Here is a 17,838-nt window from a genome sequence, read left to right as displayed (position 1 = left end):
TTATTTCAATATTTCTGTTTCATAAGCAAACATATCACATAGATAAACTGTATGTAGGCATAGGAAATAGAGATCAATATAATTGGACCCTTACTAATCCTACCAGGTGTTCTGTATTACAAAAGAGCTTCTATTGTGACATTTTGATACAAGCAAAACTGTATTATCTGCACTGTTAATTACTTACTTGTACTTCATTTTATTATTGGCTTGTTAAAAGTTAATTTTTTACCATATGTAAGTTGACAGAATCATAGGAACCATATTTTGAGGGGTAAATCAAACACAAATGAATAAATCCTAAATGTTTTGTTGTGCAAAAAGGTATGATATTGTGTCTAAAACAGTTTTCATTTTACACTCAATTGTGTAATTGCAAGGGAAGTATACTAATAGATATCTCTGCTTATAAGTACTAGCCCAAGGTAAGAGTTGTCATTCTTTGTGGATCACAACTTTTAATTAAAAATTAAAACTTCTGTTAATGATATTAACAAAACTATCATAAACGTCACATTTATGAAATCATTTTTGGTTATTTCAAGGACTTGGAAATCAATTTCTAGACTTTATTCAATGTATTACTATCATTGTAAATTTTAGGGTCTATCTCTACTGTATGCAGCGTACCTTCATTTCAGTGTAATGAGATTCAGTCATTATATAGCATATATATATAATGGAACAGATTTCAACTGAGTTCAATATTTGCATACCATACTAAAGAAAAATATTCATATATAATAAATCAGTTAAATAATTTATAACAAATATATCAAAGCAAACAAGTACTCATTTTAATATGCAGTCTGAATAAGTCACAAAAGCAAGAAACCTTTTCATATACAGACGACAATTGTAACAAGGAAAATCTTTTAAAAAGCACTTCTCTACATAAAAGACTTTTATCACACACTTATTCATGTGATACGCAGACCGTATTCAGCTCTTTCTTTAATTTGATATATGTTGGTATTTGAACAGGTTTTTATCATATTTATTAAACTTACTTATCATTTTGAGATATATCAATATTCTTGCTAAATATACTGAGCCAAAGTTAGCTCTTAAACTGTGAACAGCGTCGTTTAGGATAAACGCTTTGTCTACATTTCACTCAGCGTAGCACAATCAACAGAGTGAAAGAAATTGACACTCTCGTCCAATCAGGCAGAGTGTTGCATAAATCTTCCATTTTGATAAATTATCTATAATGCGTTATCGAGCAGTTTTATTTGCAAACTGAAGTCACGTGGCATAGGTAACGAAAACGAATTTAGACGGCGCCGCCGAAAAAAAGTGGTATCCATCTTAACCTTAAAGTTTTGCTGTTTTTTTTACTCAATTCCTTTCTCGGGAAACCGTACCACAAATTTCTGATAACTGTCTTCAAATTTATTTTATGACCATTTCTATAATTAATATGGTATTATCCCCTGTCACTGCACGTATACGGATATAAAATTGATTTGAAGAGAGATATCAAAAAATCTGCTACACAATTTTATATTGTATAAAATGCAATTATGTTTAGGTATAGAGGGTTACCCCTAGCTTTAAGCTTTTGTAAAACTGCTGATTATTGAGGTATTTTATTTGAAGGCATTAAGCGGAAACAGAAATGGGTTTTGTCCATCCGTCACAAACCGTGTCCCGTCCATAACTCTGTCATCCATCAAGGGATTTTGAAATTAATCAGTATTTCCGATATTGATAAGAAATGTTGCGCAAAACTCAGACCTCTAGTTTCGAGGTTAAAGGTTCTTATGATTTGTTTTATTTCTTGTCAGTAACCCTGCCATTCGTCTAGGGAAGTACAAACGTTTCCCTTGACACAATGGGTCGCGCGCAATACCAAGACCATGTGCCATTTAAGGTAAGGTCACTTTTATTGGTTAAAAACCTGAGGTCGTTTTTCTTGCCCAGTCAGTAACTTTGTCATGCTTTGATTGATATTCAAGTATTCTGGCACAAACAGACACCATAATAAGACGATATGCCACATACAAAACACAGATTCCTAGCCCAGAAGACATGGTTACACTTGTATGTTAAATGGTAACAAAGTCTATTCTATTTCATTTTATAATTATATTTTCGTGTAAATATGTTTCATATTAGCCAAGAAAAAATTCTTTTAATCATGAAGAAATGAAATTTACGCCTATACTTGCTTACAGTGGAATGGATGGTAACAGGATAAGCAGATTGTCCAGGAATAGTATTGCTGCATTGGCAACCAGCAACTTTCAACATTTGTAAGTAGTTGACTGTGATACTGTAAACTATATATCTAAATATGTCTGTTTTGGTACAGTACCGATTTAATATGAATACTTTTCTTTTAACCGTTTGATTGAAGTGAATGTTTTTATAGTAGCAATAATTTTGTTGTTGATTTTAAAAGAGGGAATTTATACGAAATAACCAGACCAATTACGGCAAAGCGCCTAACAGTACAAACGAGCCTGAACATTTCGCAACAAGTCCACTAAGCTAAAAGTATTAGTTTCGATGCTATTTTATATACACACCTGAATTGTACTACACATTCACACTGGTTAAACATTTTCATATATTCTCAGATCTTTGTTATCATGTCTAACAAATCAGCGGTGACATTATACTCGCTTATATGTTTATTTTTATCATGTGATTGCTCTTCAGTTATAGAAGATATAAAGATAATGATAAAGAATGGTTGCCAAGACCAAAGTATATGTATTGGCACGGAATTAGTGTATTATAATGTTCTTTTTTTTTTCAGAAATATAAGTAACAACGAAATAGTATTCATCCAGGCTGGAACGTTTGACCAGTTATCAAACCTAAAAATTCTGTAAGTAAACGTTCATAATTATCTGTATATATTTTAATGCAAATAACATAATTTAGTTATTTTACGTTCGCCCCTAGACAATGACATATTTTCGGTTTTATTTACATTTAGTTAATGTTGGAATGAGTCAGTTTACGCACTTTGACCTGTTTCATAATTATCATATACTTGACCTTTTTTTCTGTGGAAATCTCTAGAATGGAACGGTTATTTTCAATTGAAAGTCAAAATGCAAGGATATGAAAACAAGTCTGGCAATGTTTTTATAAGTATGGTTTCTATTTTAAATTGTTAGTATGACAAAATATCTTCACCATCCGACGTCTGGAATTTTATCACAGTAGCATTACGTCAAAACTTGAAGCGTCGTTGTATTTTTTTGTTTGTGCGCGGGTAGATATATTTATTATTTAATAAGCAAGTAAAGATAAAAGATGTGGACAGGTTAAGAATATGACAGAGTTGAAATTGCTATTCAAATACTAGAACCAAGATCTGGAGAAAACGATTAGTTACATTTTATGATAACTTGGTCTATTTTTCTCTCACTTTACTACATAGACACAAATAATTGTAATTTATTATAAATTTAAAAATTTACTTTTAAAAAGTTTCCTTTGATTTTTATTTCTGGGAAATTTTTTCAAAATATGTATCAAAAACTGCATATTTTATTATATTGTTCTCAACCGACATCTTTTGTTTTCTTAATTACTGTATACGTGAGCTTGTATTATATGCATCAGAAAGAAACTACCAAAGTAATTGATACCCATGTGTTTCTGATATATCTATACATTTCTCTAATATTGTTTCATTTTTTGAAAGGGACCTGCATTGTTTCCGTCCTTGGCGTTTCCTTGATTCGAAAAATCGTCTTGCGGAACGCATAAATATGTATAACAATTTAATCGCAATTGTAACAATTCCAGGCTACATGATATAGGGCTGCATTTTCTTTCCTTTCTGTCGCCTTACTTGTAAATAGGCATGTCTTTTTAATGCATCTGCATTGCCGTCAGACAAAAACTGACCAGTTCAGTTTTTACCGACTATAACATATTCCTTAACAAGTTTGTTTCCATTTATAACGTAAAGTGTTCGATTCCGTGCAACAGTAACGAGTGCCGGAAATGACCTTAGGCTGTAATATAAATCATGTATAATAATGATAATTGTCAGTATTTGCTTATACTTGTATTATGTTTATACACAAATGCAGTTGTGGCATTCCTTTGTTGAAAACTTACAACCGAAATTTTTCACCATTAAAAAAAATTGTCTTTTTAAATTTTAAATTGCTATATTGAAATATGTTGCGCTTACATGTTACAAAATTAGTGAAGTCATTCTTATTTTTTCCTGTCAACGTAAAGTTATTTTATCTACAATGGACATTTAGTTTGTCGTTTATTTTCAAAATACATAAATTTTCGCAACACTAGTTGCTTGTTTTTGTAAAGTGGGACCCGTCATTTTCACGATAATAGCCTTTCAGCTTTCTTTATTAATATAAATTTTCAATACATAGTCAAACCGACAAAAATACATAGAACTGATCGGTATTGGAAGATATCAATGGTATACGCTATCAAAATACATAGAACTGATCGGTATTGGAAGATATCAATGGTATACGCTATCAAAATACATAGAACTGATCGGTATTGGAAGATATCAATGGTAAACGCTATCAAAATACATAGAACTGATCGGTATTGGAAGATATCAATGGTATACGCTATCAAAATACATAGAACTGATCGGTATTGGAAGATATCAATGGTATACGCTATCAAAATACATAGAACTGATCGGTATTGGAAGATATCAATGGTATACGCTATCAAAATATTATAAATCTGACAGATAAAAGAGTTTTCTCAACGTATTTTACAAGGTGACGCAATGCACGACGTCGGATCCAAATGCTTATTTTGTGTAAGACGATTTACGTGACATTACTAATACTTCAGTTAAAATGATGTTGCGGAAGTGAATATCCAGTGAAAACAGTAGAACATTAAACAATTATTTATGAAAAATTGTATTCAGTACTGAAGTTAATTTAACGTTTCCATATAAAAGTGAATGAAAGATCTTATCGAGGAAATTTTAAAACTTACATTAGTGATTTGTTTTTATTTACAGGGAAGTTCATGGAAATTTACTGCCAACCATCAGCGTTAATGTGTTCTCTAACATGCCAGAGTTATTGCACTTGTAAGTATTCTACTTGAACTTTGTTTTGGAAATTTCATTGTTGCGATCTTTGTTTTTGTTTTAATATTGTACTTTTTCTCATTGAAGAAATCGTGCTTTTGTTTGAATATTGGGTTGTTGTCATTGAAATAAGTCGTGTTTTTGTTTGAATAATATGAACTTAGGTGCAACCTAGAAGGCAGAGCTCCCTTGAAAAATCACCAGTGCCCTTTGAAAATTAAATGAGTGCTGCTGGAATTATCTGGAATTATGGATCTGTTTTAGGAAGTTTATGTTCTTTTAGATCTATTAAAATTTTAAGAATTAATGATAATTCATGATTTCTGACTGAATGTCTTAGAATGCATTAAGATTAAATCTCGACGTGCGAAAACTCTACAGATATGCTATATACGAACTAAAGAAGTTTTAAACCCAAAAGACTAGCCATCTTTAAAAGTTAATGATGAGAATTTTACCCATGAGAAAAACTCTGTGTGCCGAAATTCTCGAAAACCCATGTTTTATTTACTGAACTGCTAAGTAAGCAGTCTATGACATTTTTAAGGTTAATCTTTTAGCACTAAAGAATAGGGTAGTAGTAGGAACCTTTTTTATGTTTACTGAAAATTCATAGTCAGTAGTTTTTTCCTAGTGATAAATTCTGGTCAGTGATTTTTAAGCTTGTGGATGATATATATGTGAACGGGGAGAAGAGCATTATGTGCTTTTCACAGTTCAATGCCTGTATATTTTGATCCCAAAACCTTTTTTTTTTAAAACAAAAGGCTTTTCTACTGACTACTGTACAGACAGTACATTGGAACCTGACATCGCTAACAAAACACTTGCTAAATTTCGCATGAATGCCTGTAGTTTTTACAATACTTCCAAAACTAAAAAAAAAAAACCTTTGGTTTTCAACGCGTACTCGCTAACCACTGGACCAATGTGGAGGTATGACGTCATCGACACAAATATAAGTACAGTGGAACCTCCCTAATCCGAACACCTCTAATCCGAAAACCTCTCTAAACCGAACGAATTATTAGGTCCCATTTTTTCTTATCCATTATCTATTGTAAGAATACCCTTGTAATCCGAAACCTCTATACTCCGAAAACCGAACAAACTTTTCAGATATTTTATACCTAATTACATTAAAATCTGCCCTTCTAATCCGAACCTTGGCCAATATTTCGGATGTAAATTTTGCTCACTTTTGACATTTTTGAGTCTGTTTACAATTTTAACTATTACTCTTTATAAAAGTGACCACAGCAATAGGCTTCAACACTGGTAAACAAGTCTGGTCAGATTAATGCTTTGTAGATTGTATATATAATTAATTTCAGTTATGGCAGCGTGACGAAAATCGTTTCACATTGAAAAATATTGTATTTTATCTTCTTTTTTTTGTCTTCGTTGAAAATGTATTTAGTACTATATTCTTATTATCAGACGCTCATTTACATTTTAATTCAACGTTCAAAGCAGTAAGCGAAACGCTTTTGTCAACCGTAAACAACAAGCGTCTACTGATGTCTTACTGATTAATTACTATGAGGAATAAAATGTCAGTAATTCGGTCGAAAATGTGCTTCCGCGGTGTAGTCGAAAGAAGTCCATAATAAATAGATCCCAATTTTCTCAATTCTTTTGTGCAAATTCGTGTAGAACGAGTGCTTTATTCACCATTTTTCACTACTAGAATAGATTCTGCATGAAATGAGACGGTTTTCATGTTCATACACCCCACATGGCAAGTTTTGCCGATCGAAACCGGAAGTGACTGGCATTTCACTAGGAACTACATTACCCCCTATTTTCTTTTCATTTTTTCGTTAATTTGTGATAGAACTTCCATGAAAAATAGGTGAAGGAAAAAGTGATGTTCTCTAAAGATACGTAAAGACGACCTGAAAATGTCGTTTTTTATATGAAACAAAGAAGGATTTGAATTACTGACCTTTAACCTACAAGAGCTGAAATAAGACTTTATCGAAACACATCGCAATTAGTCTTAATAGTCATAGATCGGTTGTATATGATATAAAAGAGCGTTTCCAATGTAAAATACTAGTGAAATTTTAAATTTTGAATTTTGACCATATTTTGAGTAGATGCGCCTATTCAGCAGCGATTTCTAGAATTAAAAAGCCAATATTTTGTCTCCAGAATGTCAGAAAATGCACAAAATGCATCCTTCTGGGTCTTATTCATGACGAAATGAATGATATTTCAGAATCCAGGTGAAAAATAATGCAAACGAGTGGAACTTTTACCAAAATATACAATAAAAGGACCATAGGGTCAAAATTTAGCCCAGTATATTGGTAGGGGGTGGCTTCTATTAAATGTCTATATTTCTCTAAAATCTCGAAATTTCACAATGAAACTTGGCAATATGTTTGGTATTACAACTTTCTTCAAAATAGAAATGAAAATTGTGTGATATTTAATAAGAAACATTTCTTATGAGCATTGTGTACTGGAAGAAACCCGAACAACACCGATTCCAAAAAAGTACCACGAATTTTCAACTCTGTAGTAATTCTATACAAAGTTTCATTCATTTTCTTTTTCACACGTTTAACCGAAATGCGACGCTGTCGGCGCAGCTCTGCTATTATATGTTATCATTAAAGGAACCGTGTTTTTGTTTGAATATTGCATTGTTGTTATTGAAGGAACCGTGCTTGTGTTTGAATATTACATTGTTGTCATTGAAGGAACCGTGCTTTTGTTTAAATATTACATTGTTGTCATTGAAAGAAATCGTGTTTTCGTTTGAATATTACATCGTTATCATTGAAGGAACCGTGCTTTTGTTTAAATATTGCATTGTTGTAATTGAAGGAACCGTGCTTTTTTATATTGTCGTCATTGAAGGCATCGTGCTTTTGTTTGAATATTGCGTTGTTGTCATTGGAAGAAATCGTGTTTTTCTTTGAATAATCCAATGTTGTCATCGGAGGAACCGTGCTTTCTTTGAATTATGCATTGTTGTCATTGAAGGAATTGTGTTTTTCTTTGAATATTACATTGTTAAATTAAAGAAATAGTGCTCTGTTTGAATATAACTTTGATCTTATTGAAGGAATTGTGTTTTTGTTTCAATATTACCCATTGTTGTCATTAAAGAAATAGTGCTTGGTTTGATTTTTTTGTTGCCATTGAAGGTCTCGTGCTTTTTGTTTAAATATTACATTGTTGTCATTGAAGAAATCGTGCTTTATTTGAATATTACATTGTTGTTATTAAAGGAATAATGCTTTTATTTGAATATTACAATGTTGTCATTAAAGAAAACGCGCTGTATTTGAATTTTGCATTGTTGTCATTGAAGGAACTATGCTTTTGGTTTGAATATTACATTGGTGTCATTGAAGAAAACTTGCTTTGTTTGAATATTACATTGTTGTTATTGAAAGAAATCGTGTTTTTCTTTAATATTACATTTTTGTCATTGAAGGAATCGTGCTTTATTTGAAAATAACATTGTTGTCATTGAAGAAATCTTGTTTTTCTTTGAATATTACATTTTGTCATTGAAGAAATCGTGCTTTTTGTTTGAGTATTTCAGTGTTGCTTTGAAGGAATCGTGCTTTTGTTTGCATATTACATTGTTGTTATTGAAGAACTCGTGCTTTTGTTTGAATATTACATTGTTGTTATTGTAGAACTCGTTTTGAATTAAAATTTAACATTGATTTTTACCTAGTATCTACTTTCACATTTCTCAAGCTACATCCTCCAGATTTGAAGCACATGCTTAGTTCTGTCTATCGAAATTGATCTAGTGACCTACTTTCACATTTCTCAAGCCACAGCTTTCAAATTTGGACCACATGTACAATGTTTTGTACCGAAATAAAATTTGACCTTAATTTTGATCTTGAGCTAGTCCTGAAATTTGAAACATTCAAATATGGCTCAGTGGTTGGTGCCAAGATCACTCTGTGAACTCTTGTTAGGTTAATAGGTTAAAGATCAAGGTCAGATTGGACCAGAACAGTAGAACTTTTGTTTACAGTGAGCATATAATTTCTGTTCCTTGTGCAATTACTAAATGCATCAAGGGAGGCATTTCGTGTTCGACGAGCTCTTGTTTGAAAATTGCACTGTGGTCATTTAAGGAACCATGCTTTTGTTTGAGTATTACATTGCTGTCATACAAGGAATCATTTTATTTTTGAATATTACATAGTTGTCATTGAATGAATCGTGCTTAGTTTGAAAATAAAATTACATTGTCATTGAAGAAATAGTGCTTAATTTGAATATTGCATTGTTGTCATTGAAGGGACTGTGCTTTTTGTTTGAAAACTACATTATTGTCATTGAAAGAATCGTACTTTTGTTTGACTATTACATTGTTATCATTGAAGATATCGTGTTTGTTTGAGTAGCGCATTGTTGTTATTGAAGGGACCTTGCTTTTATTAACCAGGTTTTCAACGAAAACCTGAGTTATTAGATTGGGGTATGTCGTTGGTCGGGCGGATGGGCGGGCGGCGGCGTCAAACTGGTGTTTCCGGTCAATAACTTTTGTTTCGGTAAAGATATTTGAATAAAACTTGGTGTGTATGTAGCTTATATCAAGACAAAGGATGGGATTGATTTTGGGGTTTCTGGGGTCAAGGTCAAGGTCACTGTTACTTAAAATAGAAAAAGGGTTTCTGGTCAATAACTTGTTTCGGTAAAGATATTTGAATAAAACTTGGTATGTATGTAGCTTATATCAAGACAAAGGCTGGGATTGATTTTGGGGTTACTGGGGTCAAGGTCAAGGTCACAGTTACTTAAAATAGAAAAAGGGTTTCCGGTCAATAACTTAACTTAGGAATGAGCTATCATGATGAAACGTGGTGTGTAGAAAACTTATATAAAGTTGTAGCTTGGGATTGATTTTGGGGTTTCTGGGATCAAGGTCAAGGTCATTGTTACTAAAAATAGGGTTAGGGTTAGGGTTAGGGTTGTGCTTTAGGGTTAGGGTAAGGTTAGGGTTAGGGTTGTGCTTTAAAGTGGTGCACTGTGATTCAGTATACTTTTTTATTCTTATGAAAAGTGTTGAAAACCTGGTTTCGTGGCATTGCCGCGTTTCTTGTTTGAAATTTGCACTGTGGCCATTTAAGGAACCATACTTCCGTTTGAATATTTGCATTTTTGTCATTGAATAAATCATGCATTTGATTGAATATTACCTTGTTGTCATTGAAGAAATCGTGCTTAGTTTGAGTATCGCATTATTGTCATTGAAGGAACCAGGTTTTTGTTTAAATATTACATTGCTGTCATACAAGTAATCATGCTTCTGTTTGAATATTACATTATTGTCTCTGAAAAAATCGTGTTTGCATATCGTATTGTCTTTCAAGAGACCGTGTTTTTGTTTAAATATTGCGTTTTCGAACTGAAGGAAACATGCTTTTATTTGAATATTGCACTGTGGTTATTGAAGGAACCATGCTTTTGTTTGAATATTGCACTTTTGTCATTGAATGAACTAGGCTTTTGTTTGAATATTACATTGCTGTCATACAAGGAATCATTTTATTTTTTAATATTACATTGTTTCAAATTAACGCTTACCCTGCTGGATATCTATAATGAACTTGTCCATCTTTCGATTTTGACAGTACCATTAGCTTTTAAACAGAATGCATACCAAAAAGATACTGACTGAATTGCGAACAGCACAGGGCATGATCGAGCTGCACGGAGTTGAGGCTAAAGATGATTTGAACAGGTCGCAAAGGCAGAATCACTCATGTCAAGCATAATAAGGGTTAAGGAGTCACGCTTTTGTTTGAATATTGAGTTGTTGTCATTTAAGGAACCATGCATTTTTTAATATTGCATTGTTGTCATTGAAGGAATCGTGCCTTATTTGAATATTGCTATGTTGACATTGAAGAAAGCGTGCCTTTGTTTGAATATTATATTGTTGTCTTACACGGAACCGTGATTTTGTTTGATTAATACATTTATGTGATTGAAGGAATTGTGTTTTTGTTTGAATCTTGAATTGTTGTCATTGAAGTTATCTTGCTTTTGTTTGAATATTGAACCTTGTTGTCATTGAAAGAACCGTGCTTTTGTTTGAAATGTGCATTGCTGCCATTGAAGGAATCCTGCTTTTGTTTGAATATTGCATTGTTGTCATTGAAGGAACCATGCTTTTGTTCGAATATTATGTTTTTGTGATTAAAGAAATCATGTTTTGTTATATTACTTTTTTGTGATGGAAGGAACCGTGAAATTGAATTGTTGTTATTGAAGGAGCCGAATTTTTTCAATATCGCATTGTTGTCATTGAAGGTATCGTGTTTTTGGATGAATATTTTATTCAAGGAAATGTGTTTTTTAATATAACATTGTTTTCAATGAACCGTGTTTTTGTTTGAATGTTACATTGTTGTCTTTGACTAAAACGTGCTTTTGTTTGAATGTTGCAATGTAAGCTCGACTATTTCGAAGAATAAGTATAGCTATCTTACTCATAACGGCGTCGGCGTCAGCGTCAGCGACATACCTTGGCTAAATTTTCGTACAAGTCCACATTTTGAGAAAACATTTTAAGATAAAGCTTTAAAACTATTAACTCTTGTGTACCATCATCATGTCCAATTTTAGGCAAGGGTACATAATTATATAAAGAATTTTGCCTGAATTATTACTCCTTTTAATGTACAACTCTTACTTATATGATTTTTGTCCCAGTTCATATTTTGTGGAAACTGTTTGGCTTTGAAACTTTTATCACTTGTTATTTATAACAGCCTCTGTCTGTAGGCAAGAATTCATAACTCTGTCAACTATTTTGGCTGAATTATGCCCCTACTGGACTTAGAAATTGGTTCAGTTTTCGTACAAATCTATGTTTTGTCAAAACTATTTGACATGTGGCTTTGAGACTTTGAACACTTGTTAATCATTATGGTTTCCATCAGTAGGCAAGAGTACATAACTCTGTTGAGTATATTGACTGAATTATGGCCTTATTTGGACTCGGAAATCAGTTCAGTTTTCATACAAGTCCAAATTCTATCAAAACTATTTGACATGTGGTTTATCATCATGATCATCATCTATAGGCAAGAGTACATAACTCTGTTATGACTGAATTATTTTGGACTTGAAATCCGTTGATTTTTTCGTACCAGTCCATGCTTTGACTACCCTGTTTGTCATATGGCTTTGAAACTTTGACCACTTGCTTACCATCTAAGTCTACATATTGTTACGCTCCTCTTAACCGGTCTAGATTTTGTCAGGATAATTCGGCCAACAAGGGTCGCAACATGAAATTCCAATTTAATTATCTTGGAATTAAGGTTGGGATGGGTTTGTCTTTAACTAATATTAAACATTGAAGACGAACACTGAAACTTCAGCGTTACACATCATTTAATTAAGGTCCGTATGACCTTAGATAATGATAACTTTACAATAATAACACAATATAGAAAAAGATAATTCAGTTTAAAAATGTTCCAGATTGGGTTAACCCTATTCAGTTTCAATGTAGATGTTCTACAATTCCAGAGTGCAATATGAGATCTTAGATTATGAATATCAAACTGATAATTAACCCAAGTTCCAGGTAAATGCGTTTATATGACTTGATGTAGATAGTATGATACTGTTGACTTAATCTGGTCAAGTTACCAAAAAGGACCAAGTTCACAATAGAAACTCTTAAATAATGGATCAATAACTGGTTTCTAATAAACTGATAAAACGTTAAAAATTTGAACACATCAAATCAACAGGTTTATATACCTCGAATTCTCGTTCATGTTACCGATTCAGGGGAGTTCGTTCAACTGCCCTTCTACTGTAACAGTCAGACTGTTGTTGCTATTCTTACTCCGTATAATGTGACCCTTACATGACGTAACGCGGATTTTTATTATTAAGTCTAAAATGAAATGAAATGCGGTAGCCGATCTGGATCACGGGACGCTCAATCAAGGTATACAAATAAAGCGTTGTACTTGCGGTTGACACAAACATTGGTCATAGCATTATGTAGGCAAGACTACATAACTATGACAAGGACTTAATCTCAGTTATGACCATTGTTAACATAGAAATTAGTAAAGATTCGCATCTCATTCCATATTTTGTCTAAATTGTTTCATATGTAACTTTGAAACTTTGAACACTTTCTTACCATCATGGTCACAAATTGCCATATAGTGCAATACTTATCCAAGTCCACAAATACAGTAGATTGTTTGTCGTATAATTTGTTTTCTTTTGTCTGACGTGTTCATGCTTTTGTGTCGTATAAGACTTATCAGTGTTCATATGTAAATATTACATTGCTGTCATTGAGTTGCCCATGTAATTGATTGAATATTTCATTTTTAGTACGGCTCGTATTTGTTCTTGTTTGTAAACAGTATCGCCAAATTTTTAACATATATCTTGTTCTTAATTGCATACCAACTTGCTGATGAAGTTTCTGTTTTCCTGTCTGTATACTGTATTGCTGTCTTTGTTGTGTATGTATTCTATTTGTGTAATACATTGTTGCGTTTGAAGTTTCTGTGTCCCTTTTTGAATTCTGCATTGATGTATTTGAAGCGTCTGTGTTCTTTATTGTATAGTGAATTTTTGCATTTGAAGTACTTGTACAAAATCTATTTTCTTGTTTGAATACTGCATTATTAGTCCCCTACTGGATAAAAACCAGTTTCGGGGACTAAGGAGTGCGCTTTTCTGTCATTCCATCCGTCCGTCCGCAATTTCGTGTCGGGTCCATAACTCTGTCATCCAAGAAGGGATTTTTATATTACTTGGCACAAATGTTCCCCATTATAGGACGACGTCATACGCAAACTCGGACCTCTAGCTTTAAGGTCAAGGTCACAATTGGAGGTCAAATGTCAACAGGGCTTTTTTACTGTCCGGTCCATAACTCTGCCATCTATGAAGGGATTTTAATATTACAAGGCACAAATGTACCTCATCAAGCCGATGTGTCATGCATAACTTTCAGACCCCTAGCTTAAAGGTCAAGGTCACACTTGGCAATCAAATGTTAACATGGCATGAACAGGATCTGTTTCGTGTCCGGTCCATAACTCTGTCATTCATTAAGGCAATTTAATATCACTTGGCACAAGAGTTCCACATGATGAGACAACGTGTCATGCGCAAATCCCGGACCCCTGGCTGAAAGGCACAATTGGAGGTCATAGGTCAACAAAACTTTTTTCAGTCTTGTCCATAACTCTGCCATCTATGAAGTGATTTTAATATTACTTGGCATAATTTTTTCCCATGATCAGACAAATAGTTCTTGGCAAAACCCAGACCCCTAGCTCAAAGGTCAAGGTTACATTTGAATGTCAAATATCAATAGGTTTTTTTTCCTGTCCGGTCTATAACTCTTTAATCCATCAAGGGAGTTTAATATTACTTGGCGTAAATGTTCCCCATGATGAGATGACGTGTAATGCGCAACATCCAGTACCCTAGCTTAAAGGTCAAGGTCACACTAGAAGATCAGATGTCAGTGGGATTTTTTCCTGTCCGGTCTATAACTTTGTCATGCCAAACAGGATTTAAATATCAGTTTGCACAAATATTATGCGCAGATCTCGGGGCCCTTAGCTGAATGGACAAGGTCACACTCGGAAGTCAACGGCCAAAAGTGCATTTTACCTGTCTAGCCTGTAAATCAAGAATCCTTGAAGGGATTTTAATATAACTTGGCATAAATTTTCACCACTATGAGACGGAGTGTCATGCCTAGATGTAAGGTCAAGATCACACTTAGAGGCCAAATGTCAGATACAAGAATGACTTTATCCGGAGCATTTTTTCTTCATGCATGGAGGGAGTTTTATGTAACTTGGCATAAATGTTCATTACAATAAGACGGAGTGTTAAGCGCAAGAACCAGGTCCCTAGGGCTAAGGTCAAGGTCACAATTAGAGGCCAAATGTCAGGTACAAGACTATTTTGTCCGGAGCATTTCTTCTCCATGCATGAAGGGATTTTGATGTAACTTGGTGCTGCATTATTGTACTTGAAATATCTGTGTATTTGTTTATATACTGCATTGTTTTACTTGTAATGTCTTTTTCTCGTTGGTTTAATGCATTGTTGTACTTGTTATATAATATCAGTGTATTTGTTAGTGTACTGCATTGTTGTACTTGTAGTATCAGTGCATTTACGAGCATACTGCATTGTTGTAGTACATGTATATTTGTAAGTACACTGCATTGCTGTAGTACCTTTTCGGTTTTTAGTATACTTGAAATATCCGTTTATTTCTTGGTAAACTGCATTAATGTGTAGCATATTTTTAGGCTCCTACTGGTTGAAAACCAGTTTCGGGGAGAGGAATGCGCTTTTCCGTCTGTCATTCCGTTCGTCCGAATGTTCATGTCCGGTTCATAACTCTGTCATTCATCAAGGGATTTTAATATTACTTAGCACAAATATTCCTTATGATGAGACAAATTGCCATCACAAAACCAGGACCCCTTGATCAAAGGGCAATGCCACAATTGGAGGTCAAAGGTCTACAGGGCTTTTCTCCTGTCCGGTAATAACGCACCCATAAAGGGATTTAAATACTACTTTGCACAAATGTACCTCATAATAAGACGATGTGTCATGCATGACTTTCAGTCCCCTAGCTTAAGGGTCAAGGTCACACTTGGCAGTCAGATGTTAACATGGCATGAACAGGGTCTGTTTCGTGTGCTGTCCATAACTCTGTCATTCGTTAAGAGATTTTAATATTACTTGGCACTGTTGTTCCCGTTGATGACTGTTGTATAAGATGACTCTCATGCTTTAAATGAGATTTATGTAGTTATTTATATTTCATTTCAAAAAACGGAGTAAAAATCCAGTACCTTGACAGTTCCTCTTTGTTCCTGATAATATATTTGTCGATTCAAAACACGTTATTTTATCAAAATTCATAACGTTACGCTGCAACTGATAAAACGAAACCGGAACTAAACATTGTTATTTGTCTTTGAAACGTCATGACGTCTTTCCTGTTTATAGACGTTGGTTTCCCGCGCTTTGTTTAAATACCCTGCTATAAGAAATAGTTCTAAAAAGAAAGCCGTTTGACTGATTTTATTCTTATTATTATATCTTGATATCGGTATGCAAGAAAAAGATTCTGTCATTGGTTATAGGTGCAGATGGGAATATCCGGCTCTCGGGTAACTGTTTAGGCGGTAACTCGGTAGGAACCTCGTTACCGCCTAAACAGTGACCCTTGAGGCCGGAAATTCCCATCTTCACCCATATCCAGTGAAAGAATCTTATATTTTTGTATGAATACTAACTTCCTGTACTTGAAGAACATGTGTTTTTGTTGTTGTTATATGCGCCATATTGTTAGGCTGCACTTTTTGAGCTCTGATTTGATTTAATTTTGTTGTCGTTAATGGTGGGAGTAGAGACGTGATTTTTGGAGTGTAGTTTTGTGAATGTGTGCTTGATGTGTTTGTGCCATTGCATTTTGGATTGCTGTATGTGTTGATCCAGAATCAGCATCAGAAACAATCACATATATAAACTTGAAATATTTATTATTGATAAACACTTTGTGAACTTTCGTTCACCATTGTAGTTTTCAGTCATGGATTTTATTATGTATGACAGCAATTTCTTACAAAATAGGACAATCAACAAGGTGTAGACTTAATCCTATTGTGTTATCAAGGTTAAAAAATTTGAAAATATTGAAAAAGAGCTGGTCGCCTGAAGGCACAATTCTTGAACAAAGCAAAAGTGGTTACGGTAAACCAAAGGTTTTCAGAGGTATAAACTTAAGCAACCTTATACACTCAACAAAATTCCTAATTGGTCAGTTTTATATTGTATTACTATTTTGTTAATAATGCTGTATTTGACACGAAATTTCACATACTGACATTTTAATAGTTACTGCAGTAATTTGATTTAATTTTGGCCGAAATCACGCCGCGTAACCGCATTAGGCGTTTTGACAATATTGCATATTTTACCGTGCAGGGATGCACACCAATATGCACTTGTTAGTAAACATTTCTGGCATTACTGACAAAAGTCCTACTAGAAAAACACATATCATTGTGAAATTGACACAAGAGCAATGCGTCCGGGCTGTCGGAAGTTTTCAACAAAACTCAAAATCGGTCATTTCAATGAATTGCCCTTGGGTTAAATTTTGCCAAAAGAACGCGGATGGTAGAAAACCAACGATTGAAGGTTCTTGTAAACGTAAATAAGGTTAAAATTGAAATAACCATCAAAGTAACAGCTGCAAACAAATTATATCAAAATTCTTTTGAAATTGCAAAAATAATTACACACGTGTCGTAAATGTGTCCCGGCTAGAAACATTCCGACAGTTCGGTCGCGTTGCTTTTGTGTCAATTTCACCATGATATGTGTTTTTCTAGTAGGATTTTCGTCAGTAATGTCAAAAGTGTAAACGAACACGTGCACATGTTGGTGCCCTGCACGTGCAAAATATGTAATGTTAGTCAAAACACTTAATGCGGTTACTTTGGCTGTGAGTCGCCAAAAATAAATCAATAATTAGCTGCAGTAACTATTCAAATGTCGGTATATGAAATTTCAGGTGAATAAATGCATTATTAACAAAATAGTAATACAATATAAACTGACCAATTAGGAATTTTGTTGAGTGTATATCCTAAGAAAAATGGAAATAAATTAAATGGACAAAATGAACAGCTTACATGTTTGACGCTAAATTGTCGCTCGGCGGTAAACAAGCATGTTCGTATTGGTCAATT

At 33.6% G+C, this 17,838-nt stretch overlaps 1 protein-coding gene across 2 annotated transcripts in view; it reads left to right on the top strand.

Annotated features, from left to right (window-relative positions):
* LOC123536980 (leucine-rich repeat-containing protein 15-like) overlaps positions 1–17,838 on the top strand; it is an 81,535-nt gene that overhangs the window by 47,690 nt on the left and 16,007 nt on the right. For both annotated transcript variants that reach the window (XM_045320507.2, XM_053529221.1), the window contains exons 10-12: positions 2,181–2,258; positions 2,768–2,839; positions 4,991–5,062. In XM_045320507.2, the coding sequence (XP_045176442.2) occupies positions 2,181–2,258; positions 2,768–2,839; positions 4,991–5,062 (222 nt within the window). The remainder of the gene's footprint in view (positions 1–2,180; positions 2,259–2,767; positions 2,840–4,990; positions 5,063–17,838) is intronic.

Source organism: Mercenaria mercenaria, chromosome 17 (assembly GCF_021730395.1).
Source record: "Mercenaria mercenaria strain notata chromosome 17, MADL_Memer_1, whole genome shotgun sequence".
In the NCBI taxonomy this organism is placed as follows: Eukaryota; Metazoa; Mollusca; class Bivalvia; order Venerida; family Veneridae; genus Mercenaria; species Mercenaria mercenaria.
This window is presented reverse-complemented; position numbering and strand designations above follow the sequence as displayed.